General features: G+C 44.9%; 1 protein-coding gene across 2 annotated transcripts in view; it reads right to left on the reverse strand.

The window, feature by feature from the left end:
* Positions 1-17473, reverse strand: part of l1cama (L1 cell adhesion molecule, paralog a) — a 38653-nt gene that overhangs the window by 12947 nt on the left and 8233 nt on the right. For both annotated transcript variants that reach the window (XM_031844658.1, XM_031844657.1), the window contains exons 2-5: positions 4113-4477; positions 2921-2935; positions 1152-1254; positions 377-579 (exon numbers count right to left, since the gene is read on the reverse strand). In XM_031844658.1, the coding sequence (XP_031700518.1) occupies positions 377-579; positions 1152-1254; positions 2921-2935; positions 4113-4239 (448 nt within the window). In that variant the 5' untranslated portion in view covers positions 4240-4477. The remainder of the gene's footprint in view (positions 1-376; positions 580-1151; positions 1255-2920; positions 2936-4112; positions 4478-17473) is intronic.

Raw genomic sequence — 17473 nt, forward strand, 5'->3', positions numbered from 1 at the left:
GCAGGGCGAGGAAAAGGTTTACACACTGGATCCGCTCGCAGCTTTGTAAATTGCTGTTATTGCTGATAAGAACCATGTGTCGCTTCTAATCTGGACCTTGAAGGCATTTACAGGTGCTTAAACCTTAGACCCGTAACTCCTCTAATGTGATGCAATTTGTTTGAAAACACATCAGAGGAAGTTTAACTAGTTTGATATTATTTCAAATGGTGTGAGTCGTCTCTCAAGGCTAAAGCCAAATGACACCAAATCAGCAAATACTCATTAAGCATGATGGGATTTGAATATTCAAATTAAACATCAAAATTGAATGACTCTTTCTTGGTAACTGGTCAGTGGTTGCTTTAGGATTAAAGAGCCATCAGCATGTTCTTACCATCAGTGTTGAGAAGGGCCTCGCTAGAGACGGCTGTCCCCAGCTCGTTGGATGCATAGCAGACGTATTTGGCTTGGTACTGCTTCAAGCTCTCCATGCTGTTACTCAGTGTGTAGAATGCAAATAAGCCAGAGCGCTCAGAAACCTTCAGCTCTGGGTCACTGCCTGGGTCAAACTCCTCTCCATCCTTTGTCCATCGGAAACTTGAGTCGAAGAAAAAATGAAACAGTAATGCTGATGGGAGAATGTTCACTCAAATATCAAACACCAAAAACATCATTTCCATGCCTTTGAAAAAGCCGTTTTTGAACACGTGTGCACACAAAACGTCCTTCCATGTCACTGAATTCAAGGGTACAAATGAATTGATGCAAAATTTACAGGAGATGCCCCAGTGGGACTCATAAGCTTGTGCCGGGTAATTGCGATATTCATCTTTTCCTTGGCAATTCAAGCAGTTTTCCACTTCAGAGCAGCTAAGACACTCTGAAAAGATTGCTCGAGGGCTTAATGACATTTATCCCTTGTTGAAATGAGAACTCTGACTGGAAGAAGCTGTGCTCTCATGTAATACTAATGCGTGGATGTCAGCTGAACAAGGAGAGGGAAGGTCAATGTTCCCAGTTGTCTAAAAAGATAACTAGTGGCTAAGGCACCACCATGAACAATATAGGATCTTCAGACTGTTTGCCTACGTGTGTATGTGCATGTGTATGTGCGTGTGTGTGCGTGTGTGTGTGTGTGTGTGTGTGTGTGTGTGTGTGTGCTGACTAACATGGGTAGAGGGTTGCCAGTGGCTTCACAGCTCATGACGAGGTCTTCAACACTAAAGACGGTGACAGACTCCGGCTGTACGGTGATCATCGGAGGCCTCTTGACTGCAACGACCAGAAACAGAGTTAGGGCTGTCATAACAACAGTTACAAAGCAGGCGTGCATGTGCTACAACACACCTATTGGTTTGAATAGATAGCGACACATGCACACAGTCAGAATAGCGCTGCAGTCTTCACATGACCTGCTTTCATTCTGCATGCTGCTGTAATAACTCCAGCACATATATATCATCCCATTGAAACACACTTTTTATGGCTGTTGTTAATGGCTTAGCAAACAGCACAGAATAACCAGAGATACCACTCATTTTCTTAGCTTTAACAGCTGCCGATAAGTATATTCAGTCAATATCACTTAAAAAGACTCCCCAGAGAAAGAGATGAAATGTAGGCCGAGGAAACGAGTGAGAGTAAGAGAGTAGGCAGAGAAAATGCGTTGAGATGAGAGGAAATTGATATAGCATAATGTAAGAGGGAGAGTTCATGTAAAAGAGATATTTGGCCCAGTGCTCCCTGTGAGACTGAGAGATATAGGCAGAGGGAGGGAAAGAGTCTGCGGGGAAATGAAGAAGGGATTTTGAAGGGGAAAAAGGAAATGGCCACCAAAACAGCCATAAAGCAATGCCTCGATAAGAAACTCATCAAAACCAACAAGCTAGGATTTGCTGTGAATACTGTATTGAACCAGCATGTTTGATTTTTCCACATGCTTTATGGCCCATGTTGTATTTTTATGTTCTGTTTTTCAATACCTATTGACAAAAATGTAAATCTTTTTCTCCAGATAGCTCAGTGACTTTAGGCTGTTTGCAGTGGAATAGAGGTCACAGCTTGATAGTAGTTAGTGGAGTTTTAACAAAATTTGACTCTTAAGGGAAAGAGACAGAGCCCGAGATGAATTTATATTATCTAGGTAAATGGGTAAAGAGGACAAGGAGGGAAGGGGGCTGCGGTAGATGAGGAGAAGATGGAGATGGAGATGGAGAGTTAAGCAGACAGGGGAGACGGATGGAAGTACAGCAAAGAGAAGGCCCATGCAGAGCAACAGAGAAGCAGAGCAAATGGAGACCGAGAGGAGGGAGAAACACAAACAAACAAGGGGTAGACTCACAGAGGTTCAGGAAGAGACGGATAGGGAGAGTGAGGGAATTTAATGAAAGAATTCCCACTGACAGAGGCAATAAGCCCATTTCCTCAGCTGATCAAATTGAAGTTTGGGCTGCGGGCGCAGCTCCATTATTGGCAGAGGAGGAGGAGAGGAGCCGGTGCTTAGTGCTTTAACTCCTCTTTATTTCTCCGTGTCTTTGATCTGACAGCCCTGCTGTCTCCTTACAGACAGCAGCTCCTCACACTTCCTCCTCCCTGCTCCTACAGGGATCTCACCGATACTGAACACGCACCCACATACAAAAAAAGGCACACAGAAACAGGCGCATGTTCACCATACAACACACAAACGCACATACATCCTCACGTACAAACACACGTGCACGATACAGAGACAGATACATAAACACGGACACACGCAAGCATAACACTGCAAATGCACACTAATGCCTGATTCATTAATGTGCAGCACAGTGCTGAAAGACTTTCAATGTGTGCTGGATGGAAAAAAACCTCTCTGGCATAATGAAAGTGTTTACAATAAACTTTGCCAGCACCTGCATTAAGACAGATAGAATTCAATAAAGTTAAAAGCACTTACGATCACTTATATGGTCTGTAAAGCCCCAGTGGTGGCCAGAGAACAAATGAGGGAAAAATATTTTAGTCACAGTAATCAGAAAGAGATACTTAATACGGACAGACAGCGACAAACACGCAGACAAACAGAGAGACAGACAGATAGACAGAGTGAAGTTGATCACTGATAATTGAACAACATTTATGATACATGGTAGATAAAGCAGCGTAATGTCTCATGTAACTGAGCGTCGCTTTAACCTCGGCCTCCTTGACACAGATTCTAACGCACGTCTCCTTTATTGATCCAGATCACTGCCCAAGTGACTCTCATTGACATGGAAGAGCCTTGCTAATTTAAAGGCAGGGGACACCTTGACCTTTTACATATTTGACCTGCTCCTTCTTCCTCATCATCATCCTCCTCAGCCCTCTCACTTCTGTGTCACCGATTCCCCCTTTGGAAATTAGACTGGGAGATTTAATGCATTTCATCAACATTTACAGGTCATGCATGTGTGTCCAGGCGTGTGCAAACGCTTGTTTGTACACACGCTTTTGAAGTCTGTGTGGGTGGTGAAGGACTGTGACTCACTGGAAGTAGATAAAGAGTGAGCAACAGAAGCAGCAGTGGAAACAATATTCTCTCTCTCTCTCTCTCTCTAGCTCTATTGGAGCTCTGTGGGCAGGCCGGCGCAGCAGAGAAGATGAAGATCAATTTCCCTGCAGGGCCACAAGCTCAGCTGTATTTCTAATGCCCACATATTGCATTGAGGACGAGCTAGAAATAAGAGCGAGTGAGGGAAAACCTTGCAGAATTTTTGTTGTATAACTCAATTGTTGATTAAATTACTCCCCAATCAGATTCTGGTTTGCACCAAGAAAAACCAGATCAATAGTGGGACTAATCAATGCTGTGTGAGGGGATCAATTACAAAGTAATTAGACACACCACAGGCACAGATGAGCGCTAACCAAAGAAACCTCAGACAGTGTAGTATTTGGAGCGTAATAGAGCAATCCAACGCTGCATATCAAGGTTACTGAAAGAGAAATGTTAATTCTGCTCATTTGCACAAATTAATTATGATGAAAGATCATTATTAGCGTGCTTTGATGAATCAACAATGTAATTAGCACAACAAATAGATCTTTGAACCTCATGGAAGCATTCAGCTAATGTCATGAATGGTACGATATGAATCTGTACTCACAGTTGGAGGGTATGTGTATGGCTGCTTGGCTGGGCTGGGCAGCGAGGGAGAGGAGGAGGAGGAATGGGAGGAGGGGAGAGGAGCATCGCCCCCTACTGCCAACCTGCTGTCGCTGCGTGTGAGGCATTGCTCACTGTCCCATCCAAGTCCCACCTGCTCACACACAGTACAGTAAAACGCAAACGGAGGTCAACCTCACACACACACACACTTGTGCAGAGCAAGTGTGAGGCTTTGTTCCTTTTCCAGGAGGCCTCAGCGTTGCCTCGTATGTCCCTCTTGTCTTCTCTCTTTTGCCCCCCTCACTCCTTTTTTTTTTTGCTGTCTCTATAAGTCAGGTCCACGCCCTCCTGCTGGTCTCCTCTCTGTAACATGAAAGAGAGGGGGGAGGAGAGGAGTGGAGAAGCGAAAGGGAGGGGCAGAGAGGGGCCATGTGTCAGAATGGGAGAAAAATTACCCTGCGGCATGTGGTCAGACCTGAACACGGGCCACGACATGGAGTTAACACACCAATCAAGGGGCAACAACACACATCCTAACAAAAAGCACCAACAATGCCTCTCTCTGAACCTGTTCCTGCAAACAGAAATCTCCATTTGTTTAATTACATGACCAGTGGCCCATATGTAAGGGGCCAGTCAGCTGGGCAGATGGACAGAATACTGCAACAAGAAGCTGTACAGAGCCTCTCAGCACACAGATGGCTTTTCGCAGACAAATGCAGATTGATGAAGTGTCAAATCAGATAACACGCAAGACAGTCAAACAATTAGGTTGACTGGTCCGGGCTGCGTTGCACGAACTGAACAGTCCGCAGTGCACTTGGGTGATAGTGCTGTGATAAGTGTGCGATAAAGATGCTATCAGTCATGGCGAGTGAGGCAAGCCACCCCTGCTAGGAGTCTATCCGTTCTCCATCTGTACCCTTGGATCTGGTCCTCGCCACAACATGCAGGCTGTCCTCCCCCGCGACACCACGTGGCGCAGCCCGCTGACTGTTTACACCACTCAGTATCACACACAAAGAACTGTTATAGCACACCATGATTAAGACGTACATGTGAGACAAAAGAAAATGGGGACAATAGAGAAAGGAAGCTTATTTGGCAGCTCTGCAGTAATGGCAGCCTGATTGAAAGAGTTCTGGCTCTGCTCTCCGCTGTTTGCTGGCAGTGCCACAACGGAGTGATGGGTGACCTTGGAGAGTGCGGGGGAGGTCAGAGAAGAGAGGAGATGAAGCTGAAGATGATGGAGAAGAGTGGTGGGGTGAGAGGAGGATGGAGAGATGTAATCATCATTCATTTTCTGTTATCTAGTGGGTAATGGCTGGCCAGTTAATTGCGAGGGAAATTTCTATGTCACTCAGTGTAAAATATCTTGAACAATATCTTGAAAAGAGCAACAGGAACACGGGATTTGTGTACATCAGCAGAGCCAAATTAGATGAAATTAAAGACCAAACAAGAGCTAAGTCTTTAATAAGGCAGTTTAAACCGACCGCATTAGGATTAAATGAGCCATTACGCTGAGTTGCTTGCTTTGTCAGAAGAATGCCACAACAGGCACATAAAGAGGGAGAAGAAGGAAGGGTGAAGTGGGTGGAGGACTTAAGGGGAAGATAGAAAAGGAAAAGTGGGTTTGAAGAGGAGAGCACAGGAGAGGGAGAGGTGGAGGTGAGGGATGAGAGAGGCAGAGTGGAGGAGGGAGGGCGAGAGGTGATGGGAGGAGTGGAGGAATATAGAAGAAGAGGAGGAGGGACGGCAAAGGGTGACAGCTGTGATGCTAATCCTATCCATCCAACTGCACACATACACACACACATGTGCAAGCTCTTCCAATCAATGTGAATCATTTGTTCACTTTCTCCTTGTTCCTCTTCTTCTCCTGTCCTTTTATCAACCGCTTTAGTGGTTGTGGTTCTCTGGAGACAGGGGGCCAATTACAGTGATCCAGTCTTAAACCAGCTTCTCCAAAATGCCATTAGAGGCAGATGAATGAAGCGGGGCTAGTCAGGGTATTACTTGTGTTAATGTGATCTAAGGTTGGAGCTTGCCTATCAGTGCCCCCTCCAAAGTAACGGTGAGGGAGAGCTGAGTGAAGCAAAGCAGGATGCTGATTAACGATGTGGCACGCCGCCGCTTGTCATACCGCCAATCCCAATTCACTAAGGGAGTGTGCGCGTGCACTAACATACACACTCGGGTACGCACTCATGTGGAGTAACAGAAAAACAAAGAAGGTTGCAATAGACCGACAGAAAGGAAGGCAGACAGACACACACCTCGAGTGGTCTGACAGAAGAGATCAGACTGATAAAAGGGCACGGTCCAGTGGCTCCAGTCAGGAGGTAGGCCTTGCCAAAGAATATTCCAGTCATGTTGAGTAGGAGCAGTAAAGGGGAACACTATAATGGGTTGGGAGGGGAGTGTAAAGGAGGGACTGTGAGTGAGTGAGGGGCTGAGACAGACAGAAAGAGAGAAGTGGGATGGAAGGTTGCCATGTAATGAGGCTAACCCAGCCACCCAAACATGCTGATAGCACACACTGATGTGGCCTGACACACACACACACACTGATACACTTGCTGTGTGCACGGCATGGAGCTCCATTATCACAGGGGTGAGAGTCACTGACATCGAAGCAGATGCCCGATTTCACTTCTTCAGGGTGTCCACTGTGCAGCTGTCAACGATCCAATCCAAGCCCTGTTACCTGCTTCATTGGACAGGGTGAAAGGTCACGCCTGGGATGGATGCTTGCAGCTGGGCTGAGATGACCCGCCACACTGTTCCTGAGTGCTTTTAAAAAACATTATCACCGCTAGGATGTCAACGGGTGCCATCAGAAGTCGTTCAATCACAGGGAGATTGTAGAGTGAACAGCGCTGTGTTGAGATTTCAGGGCGTGGCCGTTTCGTTTTTTCCACAAGAAAGCCTGACTGCAGAAAATTAACCGCCAACAGGCCATGTATCAAAGAAGCCAAATCGACCAGTCAATTTTGCAACTCCTTCTATTATTCATGAATTCCTGCTTTGAGGCGTTTTGCTTACAAAAACACAAATAACGCAAACATTTTGTATTATGCTGTTAGTGTTGCTATCATTAGTATAATGTAATTGCTGTACGCCATTGTGGTGAGTACCCCCCTTGTCATCCATTAGATAGAAAATTGCACCCTTCCCTCCTCTGCAAAATGTAGTAATTAGCATTAAGTAGATATGTTGGGTGTTGCCAAGGACTTTGAATGCTGAATAGGCTCTCTTAAGAAGAAGCGGGGGGGGGGGGGCAACACACACAAGATCAAACCTCAAGAGTCAAATCATGTTTTGAGATTCACACATATTCTAATCCCCATCGTGCCACCCACATATACATGAGAGATCTTTACTGTTTGCTTCATATCCTCACGTATTCATGTGAGGAGCTATGTTGTTTATTTTCTCTCAACACTGTGAGTCATGCAAATATCTAGTCTGAAAGCTTCTCTGTGCTTTGATCAGATGTGCTGCTCTACTGGATTTGTGTGTGTACGTGTGTGTGTGTGTGTGTGTGTGTGTGTGTGTGCATGTTCAAACGTGTGCAGGTCTTGTGTCCTGTCATGCCTTGCTTTTAAATATTAACCACCTCCAGCTGTGAAGATGTGTAGGGGGAAAGGAAGCGGGACGGAAGAAGGGGGGGAGAAAAATAAATGAAAACATGCCCCCCTTTAGCCCCTACTCTTCCCCTAGGGTTCGTCTGTCTGAAGAAACATCAGCATGAAAAGAGATGGACGGAGGGACAGGCGGGACATGGGGTGATTTAGACATAAACAAAAGGAAGCACTCACTGGGAGAAATGGACTGATGAGGCATTACACGAGAAAGGCAGTGAGAGATTATAAGGGTCAATGGATGGTAAAAGTGATGAGGGGCGTCTGAGAAACAAGGTGATGCTGCTGGGGGGATGATGATCAGGCCCCCAACTGAGTGAATTATTCATAGAAATCCCCTTCCTGTCGGCACAATTTGCCCTAAATTCACCAAAATTCATAATTCATTTGTACCCCCCACCATACATTTGGTTCGGTCCCTTAGTGATGCTGTCCATGTATACCTGGTGTCTTTGGAGGCCGTCTGATTCTCTCCTTCACTCCCTCCCCCCCTCCTCCTCTCTCTGGCAGGGTCATACTTAATGCATGAGCCTGTTGCAGTGAGACAAGTCTCAGACCCACTTTGTCGCTACAGCAGAAAAATACCACAAATCATGTGTGATAATACTGGCTACCTGTTTCTGCTCTGCTCCACAATTCACTTTGTAACACAGACGTATCTTTCATCGTTCACCGCAGTGAAGATTGTATTTCTTACGAGCCTTTCTCACGTTTTCTACTTAGGAGCCGAACCCTATAATAGGAACCGTCCGAGCGGATGAGTGCCCATTTTCCTGTCACCTTTTTATCAGTCTTCTTCTTCTCTTCTCTCAGCCCCCTCGGTAGCTGACACTAAAAGCTTTCTTCAATTCCCCTCCGATCACTTTTCGTTGTTCCTCTTCCTCTACTCTCCATCTCTTCTTACTGTATTCAACACCTTTCACTCTGGCTTAGACAATAGGCAATGTGGCTGATCAATTCAATATTTGCAACTGAAATGGAAAAGGGGCCTTACAGCACAGTGGGAAACCAATATCTTCCTCATAGCGGTACTCTTTTTTTAAAAGGCCAACTAAAGTGTGTTTCAAGACCAATGATCCATGGTCAACTCCAAATGGAAATTTACCAGCAGAAAAAGCTGCTGAGCTACATCTTATCTGGAATCAGGGTGCAAAGACAGCACATTTATCAATACCACGATTAGCATAAGCTTGGCCGATAGATGCTTAGCTACTCCCACTAGAGTCAAACGCTGCGATAGAATGCACGCCGGACGCCATATTTTCCTCATTTTCCAAACGCCTGCACCTCTTTTCGAAGACCCCACCGCACCCCCCGTCGTTCTGTCAAGGGTTAGGGGTTAATATTGGAGTGACACAAAGCTGGAGAAAATAAAGGTTGTCAGAGGAGCCGTGAGGGCAACCGCCCACTCTTTCTCTATCCTGGTTGCCATGACAACAGGGTCTCCACACAGCATCCCCCCTTGTACATACAAATTCAGTTATTCACACACATGGACACCAATGGGTTTGCGGTATCACTTACATATGCACACGCACGTACACACACTCAGTCACTTGCTGCTGCACACTGACAGGCCCTTCCTCACTCTCTCACTCACTCACACACACACACACACACACACACACACACACACACACACACACACACACACACACACACACACACACACACACACACACAGGTGTAAGTAGAAATACTGGATGTCTTCATATATATACCATGTGAACATATTTAAACAGTGGACACACACAACATCTTGACTTGGCAGAAAGTGTTTAAGTTACTCAAAGATTTATAAAGTAAAATCATTTCCAAACTCATCCAGCTGAAAGTTAAAATACAAAACTACAAGATTTCCAGTCTTTTAAAAATCTCCACTGTCCCTCTCCTTTGTACACCAAAAACACGCACACAATCATCCCTCCTATTGCCAAGACTACAAAAAGAAGCTACCTCTGGCGTGATTTATTTATTGATATTTTTCCCCTCAAGACACAGTGGGAATAAAAGAAGTGGTGAATAATTGAACGAGAAGGGAGTGAACTCATTAAGATATCCGTGAGGGCTGGAGAAAGAGAGGAAAGGTGGACGGAGGGACGGAGGAAGGAAAACTGACAAAGAGAAAGAAGGGCAACACCAGCGGGAGATCAAAGGGGGGATTGACAACAAAGTCAACGACAAAATGTCTAAAAAATTCATAGGATTTGAAAACAAAGAGAGAAAGCAGTAGGATGGAAAGAACAAAAAGGAAAAAAAGTGGAAGTGACAGATGTGGGAAGGGAGAGATCTGGTTATGGGATCACTGACCAGTAAGAGCTCTGCAATGATCAAAAACAGGGGTGTTACCCCTAATGTAATAGTGTATCGTATTCCCTGCATGTGTGTGTGTTTGTGTGTACATGAGTCTATGTGTGTTGCAGTGTGTATCAGTAAAGATCAGCCTGTATGTCAGCAGGTCAGATAATCTCTCTTGTCGGCTAATGGAACCGATCTTGCAGATGGAGTGCCGCCTAAAGCTCTCGCTGCTTCTAGCATGTTAGCTGCTGCTCACTTAAGTCCACAGATGATAAGGTAATTTGCTTATGGCTTGCCTGTCAGTCATATAGTCACAGGAAATTGTATGCTATCAATAAACAAAAAGGAAAAATGGTAGATTTGTCTGTTTCCGTGGATAAAATCATGACTGTAATCTTTTGTATGAAAACTTTAAATGTACACATGTTGGCCGTGCTGCAATATAACTCTTTTTTTTATTTCCTTTCAATTCACCTGCAATCTCAATGAACATGGAAAGAAAACAGACTGTTCGGTCTCATTGGAAAAATAAACAGAGACAAGAACAAAGAAACAAATCAAATTGTTTCTGTACACTAAATGAGAAACATACGTATTTATACGCTCACATACATACATTCACACGCACACACATCCTACACTGCTGCGCTGCTGCCTGAGGGCGTCATTTGCTTCATTAGCAGCAGCATCAGTCAGATTCTGTGCCTGCAGCACAAAGCGCAGTAATTACGGACACACCCTACGTGTCAGGCAGAAGATGTAAGATGCGATGCATACAAGCGCCGCCATGAACACCGGACATCCCAACAGGCAAATTGTTATGCACTCTGCCTGCAGTATAGGAGCATGCAAACACATGAACGGATACAGCTTACGAATATACTTTTTTGTTGAAGAATGGTTCAGTGCATGTAGATAGTTAATGGCGTTAGCTTGAGTAAATAGGGGCAATTATGACATCATGAAATTACGTGGACGAGCTATTAGGAGTGACCTTCCCTCGTTCCCCTCCCTGCTTCCTTTTATGTCTCCTGCTCAGTCCTACAGCTCTTGATTTCTCCCTCTCCTTATCTCTCACAGTCAGCCTCTCCCCTTTTCTCCCGCTCCTCTGGAGCCAACAGTCTGGCTTGTGTGCTTTCTTATTTGACGTGCATTTTGACCTTCACTGCCACTTTCTTTTTCTTTGCTATACCTTTGTGACGACATACGCCGTTTGTGTAAAGGGAAGCTCAGTGGAGATCCTTCAGTAAACGTGTTTGTATGCAGCCATTTATCCCTTAGAGGGAGATCAGACATGCGAAAGGCAATTTTAATGTGTGTGTGCTTGTAAAGCCTTTGGGGATCAAACTGGAGGCAGGCAGGGCCGGTAAAAAAAAGAAGCTGACATCAGTATAGTATCTATCAGTGTTAGCCCAGAAACCAGATGCAGCAGCTTAACACTGTTGGAGATGACAAACCAGCTGGAACAACACAAACAGTGTACAGCACCAAAGGGAAATGAGCCACTGAAGCACATTCTTGAATAACCATGGAATACATGAAAGAGCACAACACATTACTTTATTTTTCCATACAGGTCACATTGTTATTCAAGTCAGCCATGCTTAAATACAGTATAAAGCAGCCGAAGAGAAAGCTATGAGCCTCAAAGAGATGGCTGTGGCGCTAAGGTTATCTGATGAGCCTCTGGTGTGAATGGGAGCATATGTGTGCCCTTGTGTGTGTGTCTGGGTTGCATCAAGTGTGCAGGTGGGGGCAGGTTGGTGTTGGCTGTTGTAGGTAGTGATGTCTGAGGAGGGGCTGTGCAGTCAGTTATTCAGCAGACAGAGAGGAGGAGGGAGTGGTCCCTCGGGTCAGGTGATAAGTGGCCCGTATAGCGCTGAAGGACTTGGCTGACAGCGACTAGTGTGACATGCAAGGACACGTGGCCGCCTCCGCAGGGACAATCGGCACGCCACACCCCGAGGAGAGGGGCGGAGTGTGTATACGTGACCTACGACCTCCATCACAACAGGTTAGACATTTGAGATACTCGTTCTTCTGAGAAAAAACACACTCTGACTGAAGAAACAAAACTAATTTACCTAACGCAATTTTGTGACATGGTTTTGTTTTGAAGAAATACATTTGTGTCAGGTTCTTAATTAACCACAGGTTTTCACAATGTTTTTTTTGCCCTATAGCTTCCCTGCAGACAGCTCATTGCTAAGATTTAGACATTGCCAGAAACATTTGTCAAGGTCTCCTTAGGTTGGATGTAATCCTGTCTTTTCGACCACTTCAGGGAAATGAGCTGCTGGCAGGGCAAGGTCACCCACAGTGCTTTGCTAACACATTTGCATGGAAGAGCTCCGGTGGCTCAACGACTGTGGGAAAGTGGCTGATTTATCTTTTCTTTTTTTTTTTTTCAAGCCTGAGGCTGGACTTGTGGCGGCATGAAGAAGTCACACGTGACATTACAGAACGTCTGTGAATAAAAACATACATCAGACATACATACACCCATGCACAGACTGTACCAACACACATCAGCACTGCCACAGATGCTTTGTCAATCAAAGCAACTAAGAGATACAAACATTTGCAAATTCTTTACGGCAAAAGCAAACAGCTGCTGAAATAGCACTAGCATACCAATCAAACGTCACAAGTTAATTGACTACAGTAGAGGTGGAGGTAAAGGCTCACAGTACCAGGTGATTTGCATTTTAAAAATGATTAACCAGTTCAAACAATGGCTTTTTTGCAATCCCATTAACTTTGTTAAAAGTTGCACAAGCAGCACTTCCCCTTAAGTGCTCGTCTAATCAAATGCAAGATCTTCTGGGGACGAGGAAGGAGATGCAACGCCCCTAAACGGATAGTAAACGTCTTTCGAGTGGAATCAGAGAGGAAAGAGAGGATGGGGATGTTTATGGATGAGAAGGAACAAGAGGAGCGAAGAGGAATAACAGATATATTCCAGCTCTCTTCAAACTGTCTAGTCTCCCAAATCCAGACGAATGTATTAAAAATGATAACAGTTTCATAGACTGTGGAGAATTTATCTATCCTAACTCCACCTTCAAGCACTCTGCCTACTGTTAGAACACAACTAAAACCACATTTTATATAAGGGCTAACGTTCTGAGTGAGACATTTTATTGATTGATTTGTTTTTGTTTTTTCTTCTTGCTGTGTTTGCACTTTGCTGTATTTAATTCATGCATCACAGCCTCTCGCCAGACTGCAGTGACAAGTGTCAATCGTGTCAGTGCTAATTCAAAATATTTGCAGTCAGACTTGCAGAACTTCTAATGTTGGGAAAGTTCACATGATTCAAGTGATCTTAGTGAATTGCTGTTCTCTGTAAACATGCTCTCTACTACTATAGGCCAGAGTAATGAACCTTTATTCAGTTCATCTAAACATCTGCTGTTCTAAACAGCGATCCTCTGGTGTAAGGAGGTGATATGTTTTACATTGTTTTCAGCAGTAACTGCAGTGTGGAGATGTGTTTTTTTACTGCAGTTTTGTTGAGCACAAAAAAAAAGTAGTATACAAATACAAATTATTATTATATAAGTGTGTGCACTGGCTTAAAAAAAACAATGCCCCACTGGAGCTGCTTATTGTCTCTACATCAGCTTGTTTCTGCCTCTCTCATCTCTCAGTGTCATCAACACACACGAGGAAAAACGCAAAGCTCAGATATGTGAAGACTCACACACACCGTCGCTCAAACCTGCAAACACACACACATGCACACAGCAGCAGCCTGAAGGTTGGTTTAGGTAATTGTCTGGCAAGACGAGTCAGTTTACGAGGATTTGCCTGCGATTCAAATCAGACCGTGTGAGGATAAAGCCAGCAGAGAGACAAGGGGAACAGAGTTTGCATGGTGATAAGGCTACAGGGCTTCATACATGGTTTCAGCTTATTTGTATGCACCACCTGTGTGTGCGCTTGTCGGTTTGTGTGAGAAAGTGTGTGTGTGTGTGTGTGTGTTTGCTTAGGATGTGACAGGTCAGTATTGTTGTGCATGACTCATTTTGTTTGTTGTAGAATATGTCCTTGGGCGTATTTTACTCGTCTTGTGGGCACATAAATCTGTCTACACAGTCACATTTATGGGGACTTGCCTTCCTTATGAGGACAAAATGCACGTCCTTATAACGTAAATCATTACATTTTAGAGTGAAGATTTGGTTTCGGGTTCAAGTAAGGTTTAGGTTACGGTTAGTGTAAGGGTTAGGATTAGGCTGGTATGGTTATGGTTAGGGCAAGTGTCAATGTATGGTCCCCAAAGTCATGAAAACACGCCTGTGTGTGTGTGTGTGTGTGTGTGTGTGTGTGTGTGTGTGTGTGTGTGTGTGTGTGTGTTTAGGGCTAGGTGTCAATACCCCTGCCTCCCTTTCCTTTCCTCACCCCGCTATCACCATGACAACCTCCTGACTCCAGCTCAGCCACACGCAGAAATTATTTCTCTCCCCTCCCCCTCCTACATGTTCATCCTTCTCACCCCACCCCACCACCTCCCTTCTCTCTCTCTCTCTCTCTCTCTCTCTGCCTCTCTACTTTATACTCTCTACCTTCATCTCCTGTCTCCTGCGTCTCCATCTCCTGCTCTTCCCCCATCACTGGCTTTCTCCAGTTCCCCTGTTATGTCTATGCTCCCCACACTTGAAAGAGTTCCTCCTTCCTGACTGTCGTCTTTGCTGAAAGTCTGTCTGTTATTTGCGCTCTTCTATCTCTTTCACTTCTGTTCTCTATTCGCTGCTCCCTGCCGATTGCCTCTCACTCCTCAGTATAGAACTCACTTTTTCTCTCCCTGAACTCTTTTACCCCACCCCACCCTCCCTCCCACCCTCCCTCCCTCCCTCCCAGTCTTCGTCTCCTTCCCTATAGAAAGAAGCTTATGGAACATTGTCGTCCATCCGCGCTGCACTACATCTTCATTAAAACCTCCTAGCCAACATCATACACAATGCAATTACAGGTAGCATTCTATCAACCGCTGCCATCAACTTGTATCAAGCCTGAGAGAGACCGTCCAGTCTTAGGGGAAATTTGCAGGCTGGCACAGCATCGATACAGTCCCTCGACTCTAAGTGGCAGACTAACTCCCATCGCATCTGTTATCATCATCATCAGCAAACCATTTCTGCTCTGTAACTAAATCCAATCATTACCAATGGAGTCCGCAGCGGAGATCTATTTGAGGCGGGGCGGCTTGTGCTCTCCAACAGAGGAGGGCCAAGCTCCGTCAAAGGCTGCAGTGTTATCTGAGGCGCACAGCCCCGTCTCTGCTGCAGACCCCTGTCACTGCAAATCCCCCCCCCCCGTCTCCACACACCAGTGTGTAGTGGTAAAGAGATCAAGGACGTGACATTTTCCAGAATGCGCCGCAATTTTCAGCAAGGCGAAATATGAAAGAGAGTAAACAGACAACCACAACTAGCGTGTGTGTGCGTGTGTGCGTGTGTGTGCGTGTGTGTGTGTGTGTGAGATCGCCCGTCAGAATGTTAAAAAGAGTGACAAGTATATCTGTCTTTATATTTTCAAGGAGGCAGACAGAGTGAATAAGCAAAAAAATAATCATCGCCTCTCTATTTATGTTGTTTTGCAGAGCTTCACTGCGCTTCTTCTTCCTCGCTCCCCTCCTCCTGCATCATCTTTTCTTCCCCCCTCCTCTTCCTCCTGGGGTACTGCCCCGTACACTGAAGCCCCCCGCTGTGGCCACAACTCCACCGCTCTCTCTCATCTCGCTTTGCCTCCCGTTTTGCTTCAGTTATGAGAGATGACAGAAAGGGTTCGGCCCCAATTCCAGCGAGAGAGGGAGGCAGAAGAAGAACAGATAGAAACTGAGAGAGCGGCCACAGAGATGCAGAGGAAGCTGTGGCGACCTTTCCCTGCGGCTAAACAACCGGTTGATGAGCTTTTCATAGAGTTAGGCCAACAAGGTCTGACAATCCACATCTCTACTGTAGACACACAAAACAAAGATGCTCACGGCCAGCTGTTGATACTCTAGTGTATACTCCTGCAGTCAAACATATATAATAATAATAATAATGTTATTTATAGAGCATGCTTTCATACGTAAAAACTGTTTAAAGTGCTTCACAGAGGAAAAACATAATAGATCAGATCTACACTCAATCCCCTGCTTTCTGAGGTCTTTACACTGGCTTCCTGTCGGTCAAAGAATTGATTTCAAAATATAAGCACTGAATGTTTTAGGGCCAAAATACATTTTCAATCTACAAGCTCAGGAACCCTCCAGACATCTCAGTTCTTCTGGGACAGGCAGTCTGTTCCTAGAGTCAGAACTAAACACGGAGAAGCAGTGTTCAGTTTTAATGCACCATATATTTGGAACAAACTCCCAGAAAACTAAAGGTCGGCTGCACCTCTCTGTTCTTTTAAATCAAAGGGGAAGACTTTTCTGTTTTCCGCTGCCTTTATTAAATAACTTCCTATGCGGTACTGTAACTTTTATTCTTGCCTTTTATACCTGTCTTGTTCTATTTTAGCTTGTTTTTATTTTCTATATTGGATTTTTAATGACTGCTTTTACTTGTATTTAAATGTCCACATATAATGGGTTTCTTTTGCACTTTATCTTTTGATGTTTTTTACGTAAAGCACTTTGAATTGCCTTGTTGCAGAAATGTGCTATATAAATAAACTCACCTTGCCCTGCTATGGTGGCATATATCTAAATCATCTCCATCCCATGATAGCATGGCTTAAAACCTGCTGATCGTGCTGGTTCCTTTATAGGACACCCGCACAGCATGTCAGCAACTCCTGCCAGCGAGCACTAGCCTACAAACACAACCTTTCTCAAACACCTCAGAGTCTTTTTCTTTTATTCAAACTGAAAGGAGAAACCAGCTTGTCTGTCACTTGTGGAGGCGGACGGGCACCGCAGACAGGCTGAGGGGCCAAAAAACAAAGAACAGTATGTCTGGCGGCCGCACGGCTATAACAGCCCTGTCATTAACGTTTACTGTTGAATTGTTTGTTCCCCCTCTGAACCAAGTGCTGGTCAAAGCATTGTTCACTACACAGTCATGAATAAAACACAGACTTTCTGGAGTACTAGATGGAGGAGAGACGGAAGGGGGAATGGAAAGACTGAAGGGATGGTGAGAATGAAGGAGTGTAGGAAGGAGAAAGAGAGAATAAGTTACAAAGACGTTTAAAGATGGATGATAAATGGTACACATTGAGAATTAAGTCATCCCAGCTGAACACGTGCTGATTTCATCCTGTCAGTTCAGTCTGTAGGCAGCTCTATGTGTGTTTGGGGTTGTGCTCCTTATTTAATAAGCGTCACAGAGTCACTCTGTACACAGCCTGAGAAGATGCTGGTGAGCTACGTGTGTGTGTGTGTGTGTGTGTGTGTGTGTGTGTGTGTGTGTGTGTG

The sequence above is a fragment of the Anarrhichthys ocellatus genome, unplaced genomic scaffold, assembly GCF_004355925.1.
Source record: "Anarrhichthys ocellatus isolate YVR2014 unplaced genomic scaffold, GSC_Weel_1.0 scaffold5, whole genome shotgun sequence".
Lineage (NCBI taxonomy): Eukaryota > Metazoa > Chordata > Actinopteri > Perciformes > Anarhichadidae > Anarrhichthys > Anarrhichthys ocellatus.